Raw genomic sequence first — 23,109 nt, 5'->3', positions numbered from 1 at the left:
TCTCCTTCCTCATGGTATTATAGTACAATCCCTTTGTCTCATTGCTGTTGGCCTCCTTTTTATCCAGTAGTTGCAACAAACATTCAGATTTGTTTTCTGACTGATTTGGATTTGGATCAGTAAGCCTGAAGCATTTTTGGAGTGCTGAACAAAAATGGGTTGCCAGAACTTCACTTTTATTCTTGGCTGTTTTGTGGAACACTCAAGCGAATAGTCGTGGCTTAAAATGTCCTGCCTGGCTGGTTGTGGAGTGGCTGCTATGTCTACAATACTTTTCTGCTTGGTGCTACCAAGATTTAGCATGTTCAAAGGCAGAAATATAGGCACGCTCTGAAGACTATTACTGTGGAAATTTGGATGCCTTTTGGAATATAGGCTTCTAGGCTAATGAAAAGAATAGCAGCAAGAATGACAACAAAATGTTCAAACTACACAAAACAAAATAACCTTCTTAAATACTTATTTTACCTTTAATATTTTAGAGGCCGAGGAGAAAACCTGACTGGATTACATCTATTAAGTTAATAAATAATAACAGTAATAATAATAATAAAAACAACTCAGAAAAAGATAAAAGAAAAAAGTAATAATTTTTCATTTGTGCCTGATGGGTTTTTGTTTTTTTTTTTTTTTTAACTGTTTGCAAATCTTCAGTGTAATGGTTTGAAACCCAGTCGTGTCATTTCTTTACGCCCACACACAGAGCTGCAGTAGTGCAGACACTGTAGCAGGCAAACCATATTACCAGCATCGGCCATTAAAACTCTTCCCACACCAAGCGTGGGCTGACTTCGCCCCCTCCCCTCTTTGCACACACCCCACCACCCACCCTTCAATTTTCAAATGCTTAAAAAAAAAGAGAAGAGAAAGAGACTGAAAAAAGAAAACAGGATGCTTCTTTTGTTTCAACGCTATTCCAGAGAGACCTGAACCTCTCCACCTGCCTGTGAATTGGCCACCTAAAGGTTAGCAAGTGTTTTGTTATCATTTTATATAGCTAGAGATATAATGAAATTCTAGAAAGGAGGAGATATTTTTTTAAGTTATGATTGTTTTAATGTAATGGTTCTTTCACTTAGGAACGAGGAGGATTTTTTACTAAAACACAGAGTATTTTAGTACTGGCCCCACTTCTGTTTTTAAGAGGGCTTTAATCAGTATTTTTTCAACATTTAGTCCAACCTCCTAAACTTTAAAAGATGGATAAGGGTTATTATTTTTCTGTTAGAGCAACCTGTTGATTAGAGACTGCTGGCTGGAGGTTCTTAACTCTTTCCTAACCAGAGAAATTCACAGAAGCAAATTTGATGAAAGGACAAAAGAATGGAAAATTCTTTGAGGTTTTTAGATTTTTTAAGCACTAACATTCCTAGTTTTTTTCATTGTGAAGCCACCAAAAGTGTTACAAAACCAACAGATGTATTAGAATTTTTTTTTTTGAGAAAAGTGTACGTTTGCAATAAAGATATAATAAAGACATAATAAACTAGAAGCATTTCTTCTGAGTGGAGCTGGTAAGAGTAGAAGCACAAGAAGTAGAATAGGAAATATTCTCTGATACTAATTGCATGAAGAGATCAAAAGGGCCAAAGCAACACTTATTTATACACTAAAACTTTAGCTGACAATATTATTATTGATTTAAGCCTTTTGAATGTTTTCATTTGTGGATATTCACAGAAAGGAGAATCAAAAAGACAGAAAGTTGTATATTTAAAAATGATCAAAACATTCTATTCTAGATTGAAGGAAAGGTGTTACAGATCACATTCTTAAAATGTTTTAATACTGTTTTCTGGGATAGGGTTTACAAAAATAATACAATTTAGCTGATGTAACGCAGTGGTGGAAGTAAAGTATCAAAAATATCTGTCCCCAGGATATAGTACTGGACCTTCAAAGTTTGATAACTGTGATTTCTAGGTGCTTTGTACTTTTATAATAGATAAAGCAGGGCAAAACATCAGGAACAATGATTTCTTAACAAATAGGAAGATTTCCCAAAGTGAGAATTTGATCAAGAAACATTTATGTTGAGAGATTATAAGGGTTTCAGAAGATTAGGAAATTGCACATTTCATCCCAATTCTGCATGGAACTGAGGCTCTCAACTTTGTTAATAAGGTTATGAGCAGTCTGCACATTGCTGGGAGAACTTGCAGTCTGGTAAAAATCAGATACATCCCTTAAGAACAAGTGAAAAGGTGAAGTCAGTACTTCTGTTATGAGACATTTCAAGGTATGAAGTCAAACTGAGAAAAGAGCAAAGGCAGAAATAGTTTTTAAGTAAGTAAAACAAGATTAACAGTCATTTCTGGGCTAATCAGAAAATGTATCAGTTCCATTTGCAAGTTTGAACTGAGGTTTAGAAAGCTCCAGAATTAGGGTAAACTCATAAACATTTCTTTTCCATTAAACAAGTAGCATTTGAAGTACCTGTACAAAATTTATTTCTGGCTCTTTAGCTCACTATTCCTTTATTATACTTGTATTTAAATGGAAGTTTTGTCTAGTCAATCATGGGAGTTCTTCATAAACACTGGCACCTTCTGTTAGCCATCAGTGGTAGTCTAGCAACTGGAAATGATAATTCCAGTATCTGTACCTTATGCTGACAATAAGATACTGTGTACTGTGTGCTGTTTTCAGCATTATTGTCCACATAAAAAATAATAATAATAATAAAAAATAATAGTTAACAATCCTGTAAGATACTTTCTTTACATTTAAGTTTGTAAAATACTTAAGAACATGTAGGTGATAGGATCTTTGAAATACATTAGTTTATCAGTATAGGAAGCATATTTGTTGTTACTTTCAGTTGATCACATCTTTGACTAAAATCCTGTGGGTATCTTTGAAAGATGCAGGGTTTTAGATGCCTGGGAAGGAGCCGTTTCCACACATTCTTGGAACCTAGAAATACATGAGAATGGTATGTGGGTTTATCTCTTCAAATCCTGACTAAGACCTGAATTGAGTGTGAAGTGAGTTTGTTAGCACCACATACTCCCTACTGTGTAGTACCTGACAGTAGGCTTATCTCTGCACATAGCTAAAATAGCTATTTTGCTGTATATTGGCCAACCAAAGTTAATTGGGCTTCTCTGAGCAGGACAATGTTTTGAACTAAAATGAATATAAGCAATCTCGCACAGAGATTCCAGCTTAGGAGGTAACACCTAAAAATAAGTAGGTTAAAAATAGAAAACAAAATTAACTTAATTTCAAATAGAACTAATACAGTGTAATACTAGTCCTTCCTATTAAACATACAGTTCAAATTGTAGCCATTACAGCAGTCTGTTCATCCATATACATGGGAATCATCACATTCTGAGGTGTCATTCTGATTCCAGACTCACTTATTTAAAATTCAGAAATTTCAAATCAAGCTTCAATAGTTTCTGCTAAACCCTGAAACCTATGTGATAATGGCAAAATCCATTCAGACACTTGCTATAGTTGTAACTTTATTTAATTATTGTTTCCTTTTAGCCTCTCAGGATAAGTAGTTTGCAATTTTAGTATTTAGAATTTGATACGCTACTGAGTGTTCTAAATAATGAATTTTAAAAGCTTTTATATGTTTTAGAGTTGTTACTAGGCCCAGCATATTGCTAGAATTATTAGTACTGTTTAAAATAAGTGTTCTTTTTAAGTAAGTTCACCTTACCTTCAAACAATAACCCGTGTCATAGAAGAATAAAATATAATTGACTTCAGATGTGTGATAAAACTGAAGAGACGCTTATTTTGACTGGTTATATAAAATGCCTATGATTGTCTGTTTGTATCATTTGATTCATAGCAGTGTACTTTTATAAGATGTGTGTCTTTCTGTCTCTGTTGGTTGACTGTAGCAGGCAATAATCCTCCAGATGATCTCACGTGAGAATCCATTGCTTTAGGAAAGTATCTCCCAGTAGAACTGAAACTAGTTGCTGCATGCAGTTACTTTTATCCGTAGGGACAGAATGAGTCTGAGGATCAGAAGCATGAGTTGTGGTAAAGCAGTTCACAGTGTCAAGTAGTTTTCTAGATTCACAGATTTTAAGTGTTTGCAGTGCCATTACCTAGTACTGGGAGCATTTCAGTGCATGATCGAACAAAGTAGTATCTTAGGCATCAATATTGGGCCCAGGTAAGAGCCCTTTTTTGACCCTGAATAACTATATGACAGGCAAGAAAGACAAAAAGGATGAGAAGACAGAAATATTTTTCCACCTCCAAAATTAGAGGCTTTCTATACTAGGGTCCAGAAAAGACCTGATAGTGATCCAAACAACAGGCAAAACTCTCTGAGATGAATAAAGCTCCAGCATCAGTCTATTGACTGAATTACTAAAAAGAAAGAGCTTTCACTTAGGTGGATATTGGACAAACAATCATAAATATTACAGTTCAACCACTATCCAATTTAGGGTAGCAGATACAGGCTGCAGCTATTGAATTAGGCAGATTGTGTTAAGTTGTAACCAGAATAAAAGCTCCATCTTCCAAAACACAGTGTTCCTAAGGAATTTTTACAGGCCAGATATGCTGATTTTGTAACATTATCAGGAGTGAATCTTGCATATTCTAGTTCAGGATTTACCCAGTCTAACAACAGTGAAGGAAGTAGCCATCCCAATCCGTATTTTAAAAAGGCATTTGCATGATGAACAGCTGTCCCCCCACAGGCCATCCTGGCTGACCACTTTGTTTGAGGACATTTTATGAAGTCAACCCACAAACAAAGCTTAAATTCCCAAAAGGATGTCCCATCCTGTTCTCCCTACAGCTTTTCACAAGTTTTAGAGAGGTATTTCGAGAATGATCTAAACACTTTCAATAGTCTTGAAGTATTTTGCCTATTGGTTACTGCTTCCTACTGCACTGCAGGGCACCATAAGAAGACACTGGTGGATAATAACACACGGGATGAGCTCAGCGTTTCATATACAGCAAGTGATTCCTCTCCTCCATTGTTTCCTTTTACAACATATTTTAATAAATGTCTTTAATATAAGGTTACAAGCAAATTACCTTTAAGGGTATAAACAAAATATTTGTGTTGTTTAACTACCATTGTGTTAGTGTATTTCACTGAATAATGCAATTGAATGCAGTGTATGAAATGTCTATATTTCAAAGGCAGCTGATTCTGTTTATAGGTTCCTACGTGAATGAAGGATAAGAACAGATTGAAATGCTACTTCATTTTCTTTTGCTTCATCTCTTCCTGTTTTCTGAAGGTTGTTACTGTGAAACCAATGTAAAAAAAATACTTCCTACTTCGAATCTGTTTCAAGTCTTTGTCCTCGTTTCTCTCTGCTTGCATGAACTATTGACAGAAATGAGACTTCTTTTGCTGAAATGCCTGGCTCAATAAAAGGTATGTAAGCTAAAATTATTTACAGACTAAAGAGGAGTCCTTTTCTATATGGTATTATATTTAAGGCAGGGATCACCAAAAGCTTTTAAAATGCAAATATTTTAAGTATAATATAGTACATTATGTATGTTCAGAGTGATGAATAGCTGCTTCTGCATGGTTACAAAAAAAACCTAACTCTATCATGTCTACAGACTATACCTGTAGATGAAGACAGGGAATTGAGCACTGGACTTAAGGACTATGATGCTCCTCTCAATGGTGTATCAAAAAGTTACATATAAGTGCTGGAAATAAGCAGTTATAAGTTCACTTAGTAATTTTATTAATAATGATGGGCAGTTGACGGTGCCACACATAAGAGAAAAATCAAGAGAAATCGCAGAAGAGAATAATCAAGATTATTATAATAGTGCTGATAAAAAGAAGCAAATTTTCTAAAATATATTTGGAATTAAGAAAAGAAGAGCATGGAAAGGGAATACATTGGACTTACATTGATTTTTTTTCTACCAATTTACAGAATCAGACAAATTCTGCTATGCCGATCTGAAACTACTCCATTTTTTGACTTTGCAGTGTTCAACATATCTACCTATGGTGCTTACCTGAAAGTATAATTCAAACTAGGGACAAAATAATTGCATTTAAATTGAATCTTGACCAGTTTTGATAGCTTAAGAAACTAACTTTGAAAGTTTTGGACAGGCCAAATCCTGCTCGTTGTTTTGTCTATTGGAAACATTTCCTTATCTAAGTAGGATCAAGTTTTTATATTAGTAGTTGAATGCTACAGGCTAGAGGTTGAGCTCAGACAGTCATGTAGGGGCTGCTCAGTAACAGAATGCGGGGGATAATCAACAAAGGAAGTTTTTCTACTCTAAGCAAAAACTATCTAGAATTAGCCAAGGGGAAGAATTAGAGATAAGCTATTTTTGTCAATGTGCAAAGAAATATAGTGGCTTTTTCTGTATAAAAACAACAGATGTGAAAAATATGATTTTATTTACCACAGCAGAACACAAGCCACAGAACTTTCACTTAGGAAGAAAACATCTTCTGTTTGCTATAGAAAGTAGCAAACTACCATAGCCAGTAGAAATATATTATTAAACTCTTAAAACTATTTGGTAAGCACTTAGGTATTTTCCTTGTGTAACATTACAGAACACTGAAACAATTTTCAGGATTATACTGTTTGTTGGGCCCCAGAAATCTTAACAGTGTAAGTGAAGTTGCACAGATATTCTGGTCCCTGGAACTACAGGATTCATATTAAAAACATCTGTCCACCACAAGTCCTACTAATTTACAGTCTGGCCTTGAAGTGCCCATCAACTGCGCATGCACAGGAGGGATCAAGAATTTCAAAGAGGGATCAAAATTTGTCACACAGGAGCAGGCTTATCAGGGTGGAAGTGTAAATTCCACATTTCCACGCTAATCCAGGGGAAGGTGGGGAGCACAGATAATACGATCTGTTTTGTCTGATGTGGTTTATTTGTTAGATGTTCTAGCTACATGGTATTCAGATTTCACTTTTCTTCTTTGAGTTTTGTCTCCCTAACATCCCTGGAAAAACTACTGCATGCTTAGATTATGAGTGCCTCATGCCTTATTACTTGCTGCTGGTTTTATTAAGCACAGTTACAATTTATCTGCACTGTGCTTTTGCTGCAAATATTAGACTTTATACAATGCCTGGTATTTCTTGTGTTTGTGTCATCATAGCTTCTACCTATCAGTCAAATTTACAGTACCTAAATTGGATATGAAGGTGATTACATAGCTTAAAAACCTAGAATGGGCTTGAAGTGTCTGTAACCTCATTTTGCAAATCAGAGCACTCTACTTTTATCCTGTAGTGTTAACCACACTGCAGAATATGGATAACTTAATTCCTTTAATAAACTATATTCTTTTAACATTATTTTATCAATATAGACAATACATATATGACAAAACTAGTTAAGTGATCGTTCCATGTGAAAATCTGAAAAGTGGACAAGGTAAGTCCACACTTGATAACTGAGTTTAATTGACAAAATGCATGAGAAAGAAAAAAAGACTGTTCTAGAAGGAAGAACAGAAAACACATCCCAAGGACTGGATTGCTGTTTTTTCTACACTTTTTCAATTCTTGCAAAAAGCAAAGCAGATTGGAGAGAAATTGGAAGAAGGCTTGGCTGTGAAGCATAGGTTGCCAGCCAGCAACAGAACTTCCTGAAGTGGTGCAGAATTAGGAGGGTGTACTAATAGGCACCAGGTGCTTGGTACACTGGTTTTCCACTGCTCAATGAGACAAGTATTTACAGTTGCATTGCAAGCTACACATAAGGATGACATAATCAGAGGGATTAAAGGCAATATCCTAATATGCAAAACCTTTTCATTTGCAGAGGACAGATAACCAAGAGGGTTGCTTTACCTTTCAGTTTCAATGATGCATATATTTCATACGAAAAGTACCTGAATACAGGCTATTCATTAAGATGCTAATTAGATTTACTATTGAGCACATAACCAGTTGACCTTAATCTGTTCCACCTGATCATGAATACAAAGTTATTTTCCCATTCTTTCATGTGATGTGAGCAAGATGCTACCATTTTCAGCTGTGAAGTAGTCAAACTTCTTTTGGATTTTCATCCAGTTTTATATCCATTTACCAGTATCTATCAACAGTAACTGAGGAATACTTAAAAACAATTTCACTGAGTTTGCCAATTCTCCTTGAGATGAATCATTTGCAAGCTTCTCACTAACTACATGCAACAGAGATTTTGCTTTGAATAATGGTAACATACTGTGCGTCATATGGCACTAGTCCAAATTTCAAAGAATATTTTTGAGTAAATTTTTTTTTTTTACTGTTTCCCAGTAATGGTTAACTATTAGAAAGATCCAAGGAAGGTACCAAAACACTGCTACAGATTATACAGTAAGGCAACAAACTGCGGATTTCACATTTAGCTACCGATGATGTTATTTTAAATGTCTTTTTTTGGAGACTGTTTGCACAAGAACAGCCTGTTACTCATAACAGCCAATAAATACATAGTTGTGAGTACAGAGGAAGAATAATTTGAATAAACATCCAAAGATCACTTTTTAATTTTCACCCGAACTATAATTAGATGTTATGCTGATGTGTCTATCAGCTCTTCCAAAAATAATTTTCAACTAGCTTATTTTGTTAGCTTCCTAGCTTGTTTCTGAGAAGGAAAAAAAGTAAAAACAATTTTCTTTTGTTGAAAAAAAAAATTAGTCTGGACCAGCACCAACCAATGGCTTCACTTAACCTAAAAAACTATGACTATAAAATGTTTTCAGCTGGGATTCAAAACATCTAAAACTAAACAGTATACCACAGTATTACCTTCCGTTAAACAAAATGAATTTGGGCTGCACAAAAGAATATGGGAATGGGAATATGATTCCAGAAAATTAAAACTGTTTTATTTATTTATTTTTTTGGGGGTGGTGGTTGTGGTGAGACCTTACATTTGCTAATCTGATGCTCAGATTTATTTCTAATATTTTGGGAACTTACTGTAGGTTTTAAGTACATTCTTCAATGTTCTTTAAACTACACAGAACTTTTTAATTCCTAGCTAAGAAATTAAAGATGAATCAATTTAATTGGAAAAAGAAGTAATTTTAGTCTGTATAATGCCTGCATAAAAGATTTGTTATATTTTTATTTGCTAAGATTCCCAGTTGAACAGTTGACTTATTTATATACACTAATAAAAAAGTGTTTATTTTATTTAGCTTATTATAGCTAAATATACTTACTATAGCTTATATTAGCTTAGCTTATTTTATTTATTAAGTTTCCTACTTGTTTGTTTCCCCTCCCCTACAGATACATGAGCACCTGGCAGACAACCTTTGAAATGGAGGCACAGAAGCAACCTGGTGTGACCGTTGCACTAGCAGATCAGCCACTTCCAACCTCTTCTCTTCAGCCTGCACAGGGTTCTTCAGCTCTCAGCCAAAAGAGTGTGATTCCTCAACAGGAGCAAGCGCTGTCTCAACCTGTGTATCTAAAAACCCTCACTATACCCCTGTATCAGCCCGTCCAGCCAGGATGCTTTCAGCCAAGCAGTCAGTTAGTGCCTGGCAGGCGCTGTGTAAATCTAGACAGCAGTAGCATACCTTTAATCCTGAATCCACTCGTTCCTTCAGAAGGCACAGATCAGCCCCAGTCAGTTTTTCAGAAACAATTTGGGCAAACTCTAACATTAAACATAGTGAGCACTTTACCAGTTTTATCATCACCAAGTTCTTCTGTAAATGCACCTACTGGAAGCCCAGGAAAAACAAAAAATGCTGGGAAATATATCTGTAAACACTGTGGACGAGACTGTTTGAAGCCAAGTGTCCTTGAGAAACATATTCGCTCTCACACAGGAGAGAGGCCCTTTCCATGCACCACTTGTGGTATTGCATTTAAAACTCAAAGCAATTTGTACAAACACAGAAGAACCCAGACACATGTCAACAATACCAGACTACCCTCTGATTCTGAAAACACTGGCATATTGGAGCAAAACGAGAAAGTAACAGAGAGCATCACGTCACATCAAGGCACCAAACTACATGGTAACATCTGTGAAGACAACGGGACGAAGATGAAACAAGTGACTCTGGAGACCAGTGATGTAACAGACACTAAGAAACTTAATGACCTTTCAGTGCCGGCAACAAGCAATTCATCACTTGCTTCAGAAAATCCAGATAGAACTAAGCAGTCCTTTAGTTCAAAGACTGATCAGGGGGATCCTGAAAAAGAACCTCAAGGTTTATCATCTCCAGTGGCTCTGCCAAATGGTCAGTGCCAGAGAAAGAAGATACAGGAGCAAATAAATCCATCTGCCAATAAGCACGTTCAGTTGCAAAGGCAGCAAGCAACCTCTTCAGAAAAACAGTGGGATTACAAGCCATTTGACTGCAAGCTAAAGAAGTGTGAGAGCACCGACTCAGGGTATCTGTCACGCTCTGATAGCACAGAACAACAGATGGCATCCTCCAGCCCGCTGCACAGTCTCTATGAACACAGCACTGAACTGGAAAATGAAACTGCCTTCAGCAGCTTAAGGTGCACGGCCGGAAGCAGTGCAAAGCTAGACTCAGCTGAGAAAGCTACAGCCTTGATGCTAGAGAAAAAGAGGCTGGAAGAACACATTTCAAAACTTATTTCTCATAACAAAATTGTGGTGGATGATACTCAGTTAGACAACGTTAGGCCCAGAAAAACCATCCTTTCTAAACAAGGGAGCATAGATCTGCCAATGCCTTACACATACAAAGACTCTTTCCATTTTGACATCAAAACTTTTGATGTGAATAGGAAAAAGAACCTTTCTCTTTGTTCAGCTAAATCTACCTTTGCACCCCTAGAAAAATGCAAGCCGATGTTTTTTCATTCGGTCCCTACCCAGTTCTCCACGACGATAGACGCTGTGCCTGTCACACGAAGCAACTCTTTGCCGTTTGTGGAAGGCACAAGAATGGTACATGACAAAGCAGGCTGCTCAAAACCACTTTCTCTTACTAAGCAGTCTGTAACTGCAGGCACTGCTAGTTTGCTGCCTAGCAACAACCTCGTTGCAAATTCGGTGGATTTTCCTAATAGCCATCCTCGAGCTCTAGTCAGACAAACAGCAGTGGATGACCTGCCACTAAGTAACGCGGCTGATCCTCCTCCCTTGGAGGAGCTGCAAGCGAGTAAAAAGCCTGGGGCTGGAGAAGTAGTCAGCGCTAAAAATAAGAAACACAATCAGAGGAAGCTGAAGATGTTCTCTCAAGAAAAATGGCAAATGTATGGAGATGAAACATTTAAGAAAATCTACCAAAAAATGAAAAGCAGTCAAAATGCCAAGAAAATGAAACAAAGGGGGAATAAGATTACAGATATTACAGGCTTCACTCCTGATTCAAAGGAATCCATCAGCAGTACTGAAATTACTGAGGAAAGAGACGTCAGGAGCTCTCCAAGTGACAGTCTTTCCTCCCTTGTGACAACAGATTTAAACACTGTTAAATCAGAAACCTGTACGAATGGTAATCATACTCTACAGAATATGTCCTCAGAGGAAACTACAGACAGTTTAACTTATGTAATGGAGACATCACATTCAGTAACTGCTAGTGCACATAGTGTTATGAGCGCAACTTCCCAAGATCTCAGTGGCAGCGACACAGAAAAATGCACAGGTGGCAACAACACATCACTAGCTCCAAACAGTTGTGAGCTCAGGCTGCAAAATACTCAGTGTCAACTGAACGCTAGCAGAATGAAGGAAGACTGCTTGCCAGTACAGAGTAGCAAATGGGAGGAATCAAGTCCTGGGAAAGAATCCAGTACATTTGAATCAGATTATAAAAGCACTTCAAACAGTTATGGAAACCAAAACAGGAATAAGGAAACTGGCCAGCATGCCCTGACGCCCCTATGGGTCCACTGCAGCAACAACAACAGAGACGCCCCGGGGAAATCCCAGAATTTGCCATCAGAAAGAAAAAAGCTGAAAGTTGAAGTGGAGAAGCAAGAAAACATTATTTCAAAACCCTGTTCCAGTCCCAGTAGTGAGAACAACGCAGTAAATGAAGTAGAGAGAATCTGTTGCACTATCACTCAGTGTCTTTCTACAGTACCAGTGAAACTCTCCGGTAAAACAGAAGAGCAAAAAATAAGCATGAGAATTAATGAATCATCTGGAGGTGCTGAGAACGTGGAGTATATGAAAACAACCAGACTCCCCACAAAAGCTGTTAATTGTAGTGGTTCTAACCTTCTTTCACATTCAGCAGGGATCTCAAAAACTTTATCTGTGGGATTTTTGGGGCCTGAATTAAGGGGAAGCGATTGCAATTCTTTAGCCTTGCACAATGCAACAGATAAAGATGTCAAAACATGTCTTGTGAAAACAGGAATACCACTTCTCAGTGACAATGCTGGTGATGCACCTTCCAAACTTCATCATCTGCAATCTGGTCAGTTAACTCCGGTACCACAGAAAAATGCCTTTCCTCCAAAATATATCCTTAAATTGCCACAAGACAAGAGAGCCTCAGATCTGTCAATTCTGTTTAAACCTGAACAGAAGATTACACCTTGCACATCTGTGACGGACACCTTAACCAACCCACCCTGCTCTTCTGACAGTGGATCACTCTGTTCTCATTCTACTGATGTGCTTTGGTCCCCTTTAAAATTTGAAGTGAGACAAAAGGGCAGCAAAGGAGAGCTGAGATGGAATGTACATGCAAACTTGAAAACTCCAGTATTTTGCTCACCAGTCAATTCAGAAACAACAAATATCTTAACCACAGTAGGCAGCACATTTTATAAACAGGAAATTAAGAGAGAGGCTTGGAAAAATAAGCAGAACAAAAATAAATTAAATTATCAAAGGCAAACAGAGGAGAAGTGGATGAGCATAACCACTTCTTCTGCACAGACCCCAAAGAACAAAATATGCTTTACTTCTAAGTATTCAAGTGGTTTTTTCATATCAGCTGACATCAAAGAAGAAAAGAAAGTTTTACATCACCTTTGCTCAGGAAGTGATGCTTCGATGACAGCATCAGGCCACAGGGGAACTTCTAGCAAGGACGCAGAGCCAACAGCCATGGGACAGGACACACGTGGAAGCCCAGGCATTCTTAAGGACATGTCACCAGCATTGCAGGATATGGAGCATTCTCAGAGCTCAACAGAGAGCTCCACTTATTTTTGCCATTCCTTTGGCACGTTTTATCGCCACACTCTCACTACTCACTGTAAAGAATTCCCAGCACTACCCAATAATAGCCTGACTTACTACTCTGCAAGTTTAACAGTATCAAGCACCAAGAGCACCTTCCCATCACTAAATGCTGAACCTCGGTTAACGTGGTGCTGTTTAACCAAAAGCCTTCCTCTGCCTGCTGAGCAGAAGGGAAATACAGACTCTGCTTATTCCTCCATGCACACCTGTGACAAGGAATCTAGCAATGAATGCACACTGTCAACATATGATATTTCTATTTTCAAAATGAAAAATATTAACAGGACTGTGGCCTATGGCTTAACAAACAAGAATTTAAAAACACTGGTTTCATCCTTTTCTCAAGGACAACAGACGCAGGAGGTAGGATTATTAATCCTATTCCCTTTCTCAGAAGGGTGTAATTTGCTTACAAAGATACTGTCATTAGAAAGATAAGAGAATTATCCAACAACTTGTTTATGGACATTTGCAGGTATCTGTGGATGCAGAATTTATAAGTTCTGTCTTTACAAGATAAGTCATATATTCATTCGGTGCATATACATACTTGTGTGTGAATATTTACTGAGAATTTCAGTAGGAATGCTGTCTAGGCAGAAGACTGCCCATGGTGGAGGGATGGAACTAGATGATCCCTAAGGTCCCTTCCAAGCCAAACCATTCTGTGATTCATTCTATGATTCTAAGACTATAATTTCTATTTCTCATTTTGTCCCAGTAGGGGTATTTCTTATATTCTGTTGTAACAGCATTTGTATTTCATAGTTTTAATTTTAAATTAATATTTGAATTAGAGTAGGACTTAGAAGACAGTCAAGCTTTATTTTACTTGGAGTCAAAGGCAGACTATATACTAGATGTCTCATTATGGAGATAAACTGAAATGTCAACAAAACCAACTTGGATTAATACATTATAAGTGTTTAAGGCTTGAAAGCTTTTCATTTTTAGGGAAATGAAGATAGACTAGTCTATCAAGATCCTAGAACAGCTCTGTAAGACTAAGCTTGTTTTTTATATAGGAATAAAAATACAAAAGAACATGCACTAATTCTGTATAAATAAACAAAAGCAGTGAGTTGTTTAAACTTTAGTTTATAAAATTAGATGGACAAAGTGATTAGAGAAACAAAACTTCTAGAAAAAAATCAGAGAAGTACTATTTAACTACTGTGCTATTAAGTTCTATTTAACAAGAGCATAGATTTCTAATATCTCAGTTAATGTAATTAACAATTTTCACATACTTTCTGTTTTTTCAATATTCTCAACAGTTAAGCTCGGCAGCTGCTGGTGGTGCTTTCAAAAATACATCAGAGCAAAGGAAGAAAACAGCAGTTTGCAAAAAGGAAAAACTTGCAACAAATAAACTCAAGAGAAGCCACAAACAGAACAAAATTAAACTCCCCCCAAAATGGTAAGGAATATGGTTTTCAGCTTCCTTGGATACAGACATCATTTTGCTATTATAGGTGTAATAAAGTCCACAGAAAATAGAAAGCCAGCCCCAAAGTTCAATGTTGTCAAAACTGGGGGAAAAATAATTCTCTGAGAAAGATATATTCCCACAAGGCAGCAGTTTCACAAAGGTAAATTATCAAAGTATCAACATATTGTTGACTATCAGGAGCAGACTTTTGTAAGCAGAACAGACCAATTACCAATGAAATATTACCATTCCATATTACCATCCCATTTACAAAGGAAAGATGATGACTGGTCAATTGACTCTCATTATGATTTAGAAATTCATGTCTTCCAAAACTGTCAGCATTTCATTTTGTTTGAGGGGAATCAACATACTTCAGTTTTTATTCCTGTTACAGTTAAAAGCAGCGTGCAAGATCCTTTTAGCCACAGATCTATATCCTGAACTTCTATTAAGCAGAGAACACAGAAGAATAAATATCAAGTTCTAACACAAAGTTAAAGTTAGAACCAGCTGTAGTTTAAAGAATCATTCAGTTTAAATACAAAGCAGGATGAATATGAGTACAAAACTATCAAAGGCACATTGTATCAATCAGCACAGTTCCTCTGACTTTAATGGGAATTCATATCAGTGGAAGATTTAGCCTCTAGTCTTTCAAGAGTATGGGGCAGCAGAATATCTCATGAATGGCTTCAATAAGAAACATATATTGCGTGCATGCATCCCTCTTATTTCATGACCAAAACCAGACAGAGCTGTCCCTTGAGGACAAATCAGTGTCAGTAACTTAATCACCATGTCTAGCTTGGCAAACAACACTGCATTTCCAAATGATCATAAGAACAAAAATAGAACACTCAAGTCTATGTAACCCAAACAGTCCAGTGGTGTTCTTCTGGGACTTTTTTTCAGTTTTTTAAAAATTCTCTTTCTTTTCTGATGATCTGAGAATTGATCCATTTGGCTATATCAAATAAGTACAGGGACTCAATTAAATACAGAGACCTGAAAGCCAGTCCGTATTGGTAGCTAACTCACCAAAGTATTAATCGTGAAATCTAACACATTTTTCGAATACACCAAACACCTAAACAACATTTTAGATTTACTTACCACTCTGTGTATAAAATGATTGATTCTATCAATATAAGGATGGGAACTTCCAATGAAATTTAGTCCCAATCATTAAGACTAACTGAACTAGCTAGAGTAGAAAACAAAGTAGTTGGATTATTCAGTGTGAATTTTCTAAATAACTGAAATATGTTTTTCATTAGTAAGGATGAATATGTTGCACATAAGAAGCAAAATGAAAAACAAAAAAGTCAACATCCACTCAGTCTCAGGTGATTCTTGTGTATTTCAAGAACTTATGAAGTAAATTGTTTTAAAATTCCAGCTAAAGGAAAAAGGTTTCTGGATCTGTTATTCCTGAAACCCTTTCTCTTAGCAAACCAAAGGGTTACTGAATCCTACTGAGAAAAAGTTTTATAAAATAATTGTGGATCTCTTGTCTACAATCCTGATTTTTTGAGTTGACATAAACTAACATCTTCACAGAAGTAAGATCCCAAATTCCCAGTAAATTTGCCTAATGCTGTGGTATTATTCTACCATGGATGCTTTTAAATGGCACATTTTTGTTTATCCTTTCAATGTCATTTGTAATGCAGGTACAGAGGAAGGCATGTACAGGGATATGCTCAGCTGAAAATTAATCGACTAAGCAAGAGGCACTGTTTTCCAAACAGAATGTGGGATGTTTTGAAAAAGGGCTATTCATCACAACCCTGTAAATTTAATCAGTATAAGAAGTGCCATTCTCTTCAGGCAAAAGTACAAGGTAAGTACTTTGAATATTTTGGAATGTATTGAATGTTTGATTTTGAAAAGAATGAACATTAACAGTATCTCTGATATATACCTGCTTTGCATTGAACTGCAAAAACACTTCTGTCTTTCAGTATGTTCTGCAAGTAAAAAGACAAACATCTCACACATGATTTTCATACGTATGCTTACATAAATAAATTTGACAATTAGGAGGGCATTTTAAAAAGAAACAACACGAAATAAAGTTATATTAGAAATGTAAACAGATTAAGATAGATCTTTACCATTTTCTGAAACAAGATCGTGTGTTTGTTGTGTGATGCTTTGTGTGTTGACTTCCTTTCTGTGGTTCAGTCAACATATTCTGCCCCCCCATCCACAAATTTAAAGGAGTGGTAGTAATGCAGATGTTGTTTATTCTATGGCCATCTTTGAAGCAGAAACAATACCCTGTGTTTGCTTATAGCAGATATAAATAGCTATTACTCTGCAAGACGTTTTTTAGTGGTCGTTAAAAAAAACACATATACAGTAGCTGAGAAAATGTATCAGGTGTAGAATAAAAGTTTACAGAAAATAATAAATACAGGACAGTTAGTTCAGTGATATGATGAGAAATTTAGTAAGTTCTAACATGTGGAGGAATAACAATCAAAGTAAAAGATTCTTCAAACCTCTTTTCAATAGAAAATTATCTGCACCAGCAAAAAGACTCATCTTGTTCCACCTCAGACAAGCCGCTTTGCAGTAGGAAGAAAGAAGGAAAGAATAACTCAGGAATATTGTCCTATACTGAAAATCTAAACCATGTTAAGCAAAAAGACAAAGTGGATAAAAAAGTAGGTATTGTACTCTATATGACTGTTTATTATAAGAAAAAATGATAGTGGTAAAACTTGAATTATATTCAGCAGTTTTGAAGTTCAAGTTGAGAGTATTGTGTCTATTCACAGATTTTGATTAGAAATGTGTTAAAAGTTATTTTGGGGGGTTAAAATATAATGGAAACATACTAATGTTAGAATTTTCTTTTTTAAAAAAGAACAATTAAATTTGCATGATTTGGAAAGTATATTTCTCTTGCTAGCTGTCTTGGTTGGCACTGCTGTTGGAGGTGCTGGTAGATGTAGCATAGAGGATGCTGAGATGGAGACAGTTAACCTGTCACTAGGAAAGTGGGGAGGATGCTAATGGACACATAGCAGTGGGAAGAATGCGTATGAAGCATCACAACAGATCTTCTTTAGCCCTTTGTGGAAGCCTGCATGGCTATGGTTTTGACGCTACCAATAGCTGCATTAGCTTAGATAGGGGCCTTAGACACACCTGCTGCAAACAATGCTTTTGCATGCAGTGCCAGCATAGCTTCTCGGGAAAATATTCTACACTTATCCTGACTGTTATACTTTTCCCTAGACTTGCCACAATTGAAGACAGAAGCTCCAGAACCAGACTGTTTTTATGTAGCATAAGCACTGGTTCCTGATGTAGCACAAGCATTTAGGAGCCTAACCCTTAAGATGTGTTTTATGAAATATTTTTATTTCCTACACATATCTCACCACCTCAGACATTGTATTTCTCGCAGACTCATCCCAAACCTTTCCCCCAACCTTGCATAAACATCTTTGCAATATGCATATTAAAATACCTTAATGAAAAGAACATCATCCTAGATAGTACATATGTAGCTTGAAATCTCTAATTCCTATTATCCATAAATTATTAGCACGATTTGTCACCTAACCAAGAAAGAACACCTAAGGAAAAAATACATCCATTACTACACCTCCCCTATGTACTGGGAGAAAAAAAAAAGTTTTCTCATCAAAAGAGGGATGAGTAACTTGTCCTGCAGTAATGGAAAACAGTAGTGCAAATATAATCACAGTTGTATAAATAAAGGTTGACATTATCCTTAATTACTCAGTTGATATGAGTTATAGCAGAGGTAAATGCTTTCTACTGACATAATTAATATTATTATTATTTCACTCTTTTAAAAGATAGCATTGCTCTGGATTGAAATTTTTAAATGTAAACTTTTTTCTTCCCTAATTTCTACAGGACATTTCTGGGCAAATCAGGGAACACACAAGAACAAATTTCTCTTTTCAGAACATTATACCACCTCTGGAAGTATCTATGACAACTCATTCCTTTTCATCCACAGTTAATACAGCCATGCAGCAAGTCAGCAGTGCTGTGGAAATTTGCTGTTCAGTGACACAGCCACTTGTGCTTCAACAATCAGTTCCAGGGGAGTCAGAGCCAAATGTTCAGACTGACTCAATGGCGTCTTCTTTTTGGTCTTGTCCTTTTGATTTTACAAATACAGGTGCAGGTGAACAATCTGATAGCACAAACTCAGAGACTGCTGGTTCTCTTTCCTTACATCTAGAGGCAACCCAGGAAAGTGTATTAAAGGTAGAGTCAGAGAGTCAAAGATTTGGTACATTAGATCTGGTGATCCGTGCCTCAGGAAAGGAGAAATGCCCAGTTGAAGAAAATACATATTCATCTTCTATGGAAAACTCAGCTGCGAGTTCCCAACCTGGATGTTCACGTTCATTAGGATCAAAAGCAGAGTTTCCTCTTGAGTCAGTCTCTACGGCTAAATTACCCAGTGTAGAACACAGAGAATGGGAAAATTTTTCCCAAAAAGTTCTTCACCTTCATGGAACTGCTGACAAGAATGGAACCCCCCTGCAGTCAGAGAGCTACGGAAGGACACACAGAACAGCTACTTCTACTTTTAAAAAGCCCTTGGTAACTCTCAGGTCTCCCGAGTTCAAGAATTACTCTGCAACACCTTCCAAAATATACAAAAAGAGAGGTTTAGAGATGATGAGGAAGCAAACCAGAGTTGAATATGATGACACTAGTAGTGACGATGAAGATAGGCTTGTTATAGAAATATAGATAGGCTGCTAATAAGATGTTTGTATGATGGCCCATTACAGAAGGAAATACCATGGATATTTGATCTGTATTTCTGAAGCACCTTAAGATCAGAAAAGCCATTCCTCTGTGCAACAGGCAGCATTCTTTTCTGAAGAGAGTCCTTTATTTCAAGGACTTGGAACTTTTTTAAAGCTTATTTGAAACAAAACGGGGAGCTGGCATCATTTATTTAAATGCAAACGGTAAACCTGCATATATGAGGGGTTTCTAGCCTTGTTAGCCTTCTTACCAGTCTTATATAATGCCCACAAGTGCCAGCTGCCAGAGGTTGTATTATTAAAAGCCTGCAGTGTATTTATGTAAATACACACAGTAACAGTAGCAGCAGTTTCCTCAATATATAAGCTAAGATTTCCTGGAAGGGTATGGATGTATTCTCTCCTATATTCTCTTTTTCTGTAGTCACTGCCATTTGTACTGGGAGTGATAAACTGTCATTAAGGAGAAGATACACTCCCTAAACGTCTGTGATACTGGAAGAGTCTGCAAAAATGCTGATCTTTCTCCATGTTGCACAAATGTCGATGCTTCTTTGTGACAAATGACACAAGCATGCTTTGCTTTGTGTTTTGTGCCTTTTATGCCAATATCTACTCAAATATTCTTAATTTCTAGTTGGAGAATATGGATGTTAGCTATTAATATTTCCTTGTAGTATAACTTCTGACAAGGATCATCACATTGTGCTCCAACCAATATAATCTGGCATGTTCTGTTTTTATTGTAATCTTAAATTTAAGTGCAACGATGTAATTTTATTGACAGTAAAGAGGCTATATGGTATAACTCTCATAGTTTTTTTTTTTTTTTTTTTAACAAAAAGTTCTGTGCTATCAACCCCCAAATTTACCGGTTTCTATGTGAATAAATTATTAGATAGTTTAAATTAGCCAAGTATATTCACTTACTTGATTAAACTGATAAACATTAAAACTCTCCACTTCTACACTATAGTCAAATTCTATACTTGGGTTTTATGTATTTAAATAATAAATCTAAATTCATTTAAATAAATTATTTATTTATTTAAATAAATTTAAATTTATTTAAATTACATTAAAATTTATATACTTTACATGGAATATTTGGAATTGCTTTTACTTTATTTATGCACAGTTTAGCTTACATAGATCTTATAGGGAGATCTAGTATACTACAGGAGAACAATAAATGTATATGCGAAAAAGGATGCCAAAACAGCTAACAGATGTAAAACTAAGTGCTAAGTCCCATGCAATTCCTGTATTTTCAGATGGCTTACAAATGTGACCATTCTTGAAACTGTCCATACGGAACTTCACAGTTAGCCGTGATTTATGTTTGTACATTTAATAATGTACAGAAAACAAAAACCGTGATCAAATCATTATACCAATTCTGGTAATTCTAATGTAAGAAAAAAAAATGAAGTTAGGAAAAAACATCTACTCTTTTAGAACGGAGGATGAGCTGTGAAAGGTATATTTTCCTTTTTAGAAATGTTACAATATTACTCCTTAACACAGGATTTCAGTAGCATTACACAAATAATTGGTGTCAAGATTGTGAGGAAAAAATCCAGGAATATTAGTTTAAGATTTTCCTTTTCATGCTTTACTTGTCATTTACCAAGTGCTGAGATTTTACAACAATGGTATTAATACTATTCTGCTGGGTTGTGATCAGAATTTGCAGTTCAGAAATACAGTGAACCAGTCCGTTTTCTTACTACACTTTATGGTAAACTTCTGTAAACTTCAGTTATATTTCTACATACCACACAATGAGAGGATAAGATGAAGTAACAGCTTGCTTAACTTAGGAAGCCTTGTATTCAGAGGTCAGCAAGCACAGGGATATAGTTGAAGAATGAATGGCATTGACCATGGTGGATTGCAAGGCCCTGTAACTCATGTATTTTGTTGACTGAGAAACAGTACAAAAAAATACCGATTTGTTTAGGGTGGTACAGATGAGTAAGAACGATATACTTGTAGATTGTTTTTATATTGTTAGATTTTTTCTTTATATTGTTAAATTATTTTATCTTAGTAAAAATAAAACATGAATCTCAAAATAACACTAATATTGTCCTAGTTATTAAGGTTTATTTCTAGAATCAACTTCAGAGATGGAAATTCAAGAATGTCACTGTTCTCAGAGGATATTCTGAGTGCTATACTGCCTATAGGCTTTCTCCTAGCACATATTTTCTAAATGAGAAACACGGACATATCGTATGAGCTGCAAGTGTCTGTTCCTGATCATTGGAAGAAGCTGTCAGCAGATTAGGAAAGGTTTACTAGAGAACCTATACATAAAATCCAACATTTTTTTACAAACATATCTTAATTATATGTCGATAGTCTTAGTACAAGCACTAGCATTATAGTTCAAGCATTTTAACATTTTATTATTTTTAGTCATAATTGTATTAATTTTCTTAACCTACCTCAAAACTTAGCAGGAGAACCAATGTGTTACTCACAAAACTTCTGAGTGAGATAATTAACAAGAAAATTAATATCATCATTATTTGACAAGTTTCACTAGTTCGATATTACAGGGACAAGAAAGATCAAAGGAAAATGTGTCTAAATCTTTCTTTCTCTGTTCAGTATTAGTGCTCCAAGACAAACTGGAGAGTTACTTAAGTGAATCCCCAGTACAAAGAATTTAAATATTGTGATCTCAAAGAAGTACACTATTATTACTCAAATTTGGGAGAAAAGAGGAAAAGAGAGGAAAGAGGAACAGATGCTATCATAAAAACTTCAGAATGTACCGTGAAAATAGACAAAGTAGATAAAATCACTCAAGAATACCAAGAAATATATATATGTGTGATTTACAAGGAGAAAAAACAGTCACTCTGATTAACTTAAGAATGTCATGGCTTGTTGTCTGTAAACTAGAATTTGAATAATAAATTAAAGGTGTAATCACCGTCTTTTTTATGTCACAAAGAGTGAAAGGCTCTTAAAATAATCCAGAAAGCTTTGTGTAACACCAGTGGGTATAAACAGGAAAAACAAACAAACAAACATGCTCACCATCCATAAAGGTAGTAATGGTAAACATACTATACATAAACTTTTAGAATGCAAAAAGTCTTGTTCAAATGGAATATACTCAGTTGGTTCAAATTTATAGGCTGAAAAATTGCACTGAACTAACAGGCTCCCATTACTTAAACATCCCATAAATAACAGAGGTGTGACAAGCCTTAGTTTATTCTATTTAACAGATTCTATGTATGCCTGACAAGTTGCCATCCATCCCTGAGATTCAGCTCAGCTACTATTTCTGCTTTAACCCAAACTAAAGATGAATGGAAAATGCACTACTTTTTAAGAAGGAACACTACTTTTTATGAACGCCCCAAAATAAAGGCCTAGGAGTTCCTACTGTAGAGGTTCCCATTTCAGAAAAGCACCAGCAAAGCTTCTAAATTATGAAGTCAGATCCAGTGAGATTCAAACTAGTGCTTGAAACTAGTCAGGTACTCTGGTAATGTTTAGGTGGAAGGTTCCTTTGTCTAAAGAGAAAAGTGAGGAAGAATGTTACTGCAATGAACCCATCAAAAGTTTTGGAATTTTCTTCTGATGGAATCACTCCAAGTTACTGGATTCTGAATCTGTAGAGAAAGCAGGAGAAAAAGAGACACAGTGCTTGCAGATATATACAAGTCACAGTGCTCTCGGGAATTCTGTTGTGCAGGCTTTAGAAAAGGCTATAGGACT

General features: G+C 36.0%; 1 protein-coding gene across 6 annotated transcripts; it reads left to right on the top strand.

The window, feature by feature from the left end:
* Positions 1–231: 231 nt before the first annotated feature.
* ZNF831 (zinc finger protein 831) lies at positions 232–21,446 on the top strand. Of its 6 annotated transcripts, none has more exons than XM_080558824.1 (8): positions 233–965; positions 2,865–2,935; positions 5,337–5,377; positions 9,246–13,518; positions 14,433–14,575; positions 16,264–16,433; positions 17,111–17,262; positions 18,491–21,446. In XM_080558824.1, the coding sequence occupies exons 4-8, from the start codon at positions 9,250–9,252 to the stop codon at positions 19,343–19,345; spliced, it is 5,589 nt and encodes a 1,862-aa protein (XP_080414950.1). In that variant the 5' UTR covers positions 233–965; positions 2,865–2,935; positions 5,337–5,377; positions 9,246–9,249; the 3' UTR covers positions 19,346–21,446. The 6 variants fall into 6 exon arrangements, with proteins under 6 accessions (XP_080414951.1, XP_080414950.1, XP_080414948.1 ...); XM_080558822.1 differs by having other exon boundaries at positions 5,238–5,377; XM_080558823.1 differs by lacking the exon at positions 2,865–2,935.
* The last annotated feature ends 1,663 nt before the right edge of the window (positions 21,447–23,109 follow it).

This window comes from Anser brachyrhynchus, assembly GCF_964034855.1.
Source record: "Anser brachyrhynchus genome assembly, chromosome: 16".
Classification (NCBI taxonomy): Eukaryota; Metazoa; Chordata; class Aves; order Anseriformes; family Anatidae; genus Anser; species Anser brachyrhynchus.
This window is presented reverse-complemented; position numbering and strand designations above follow the sequence as displayed.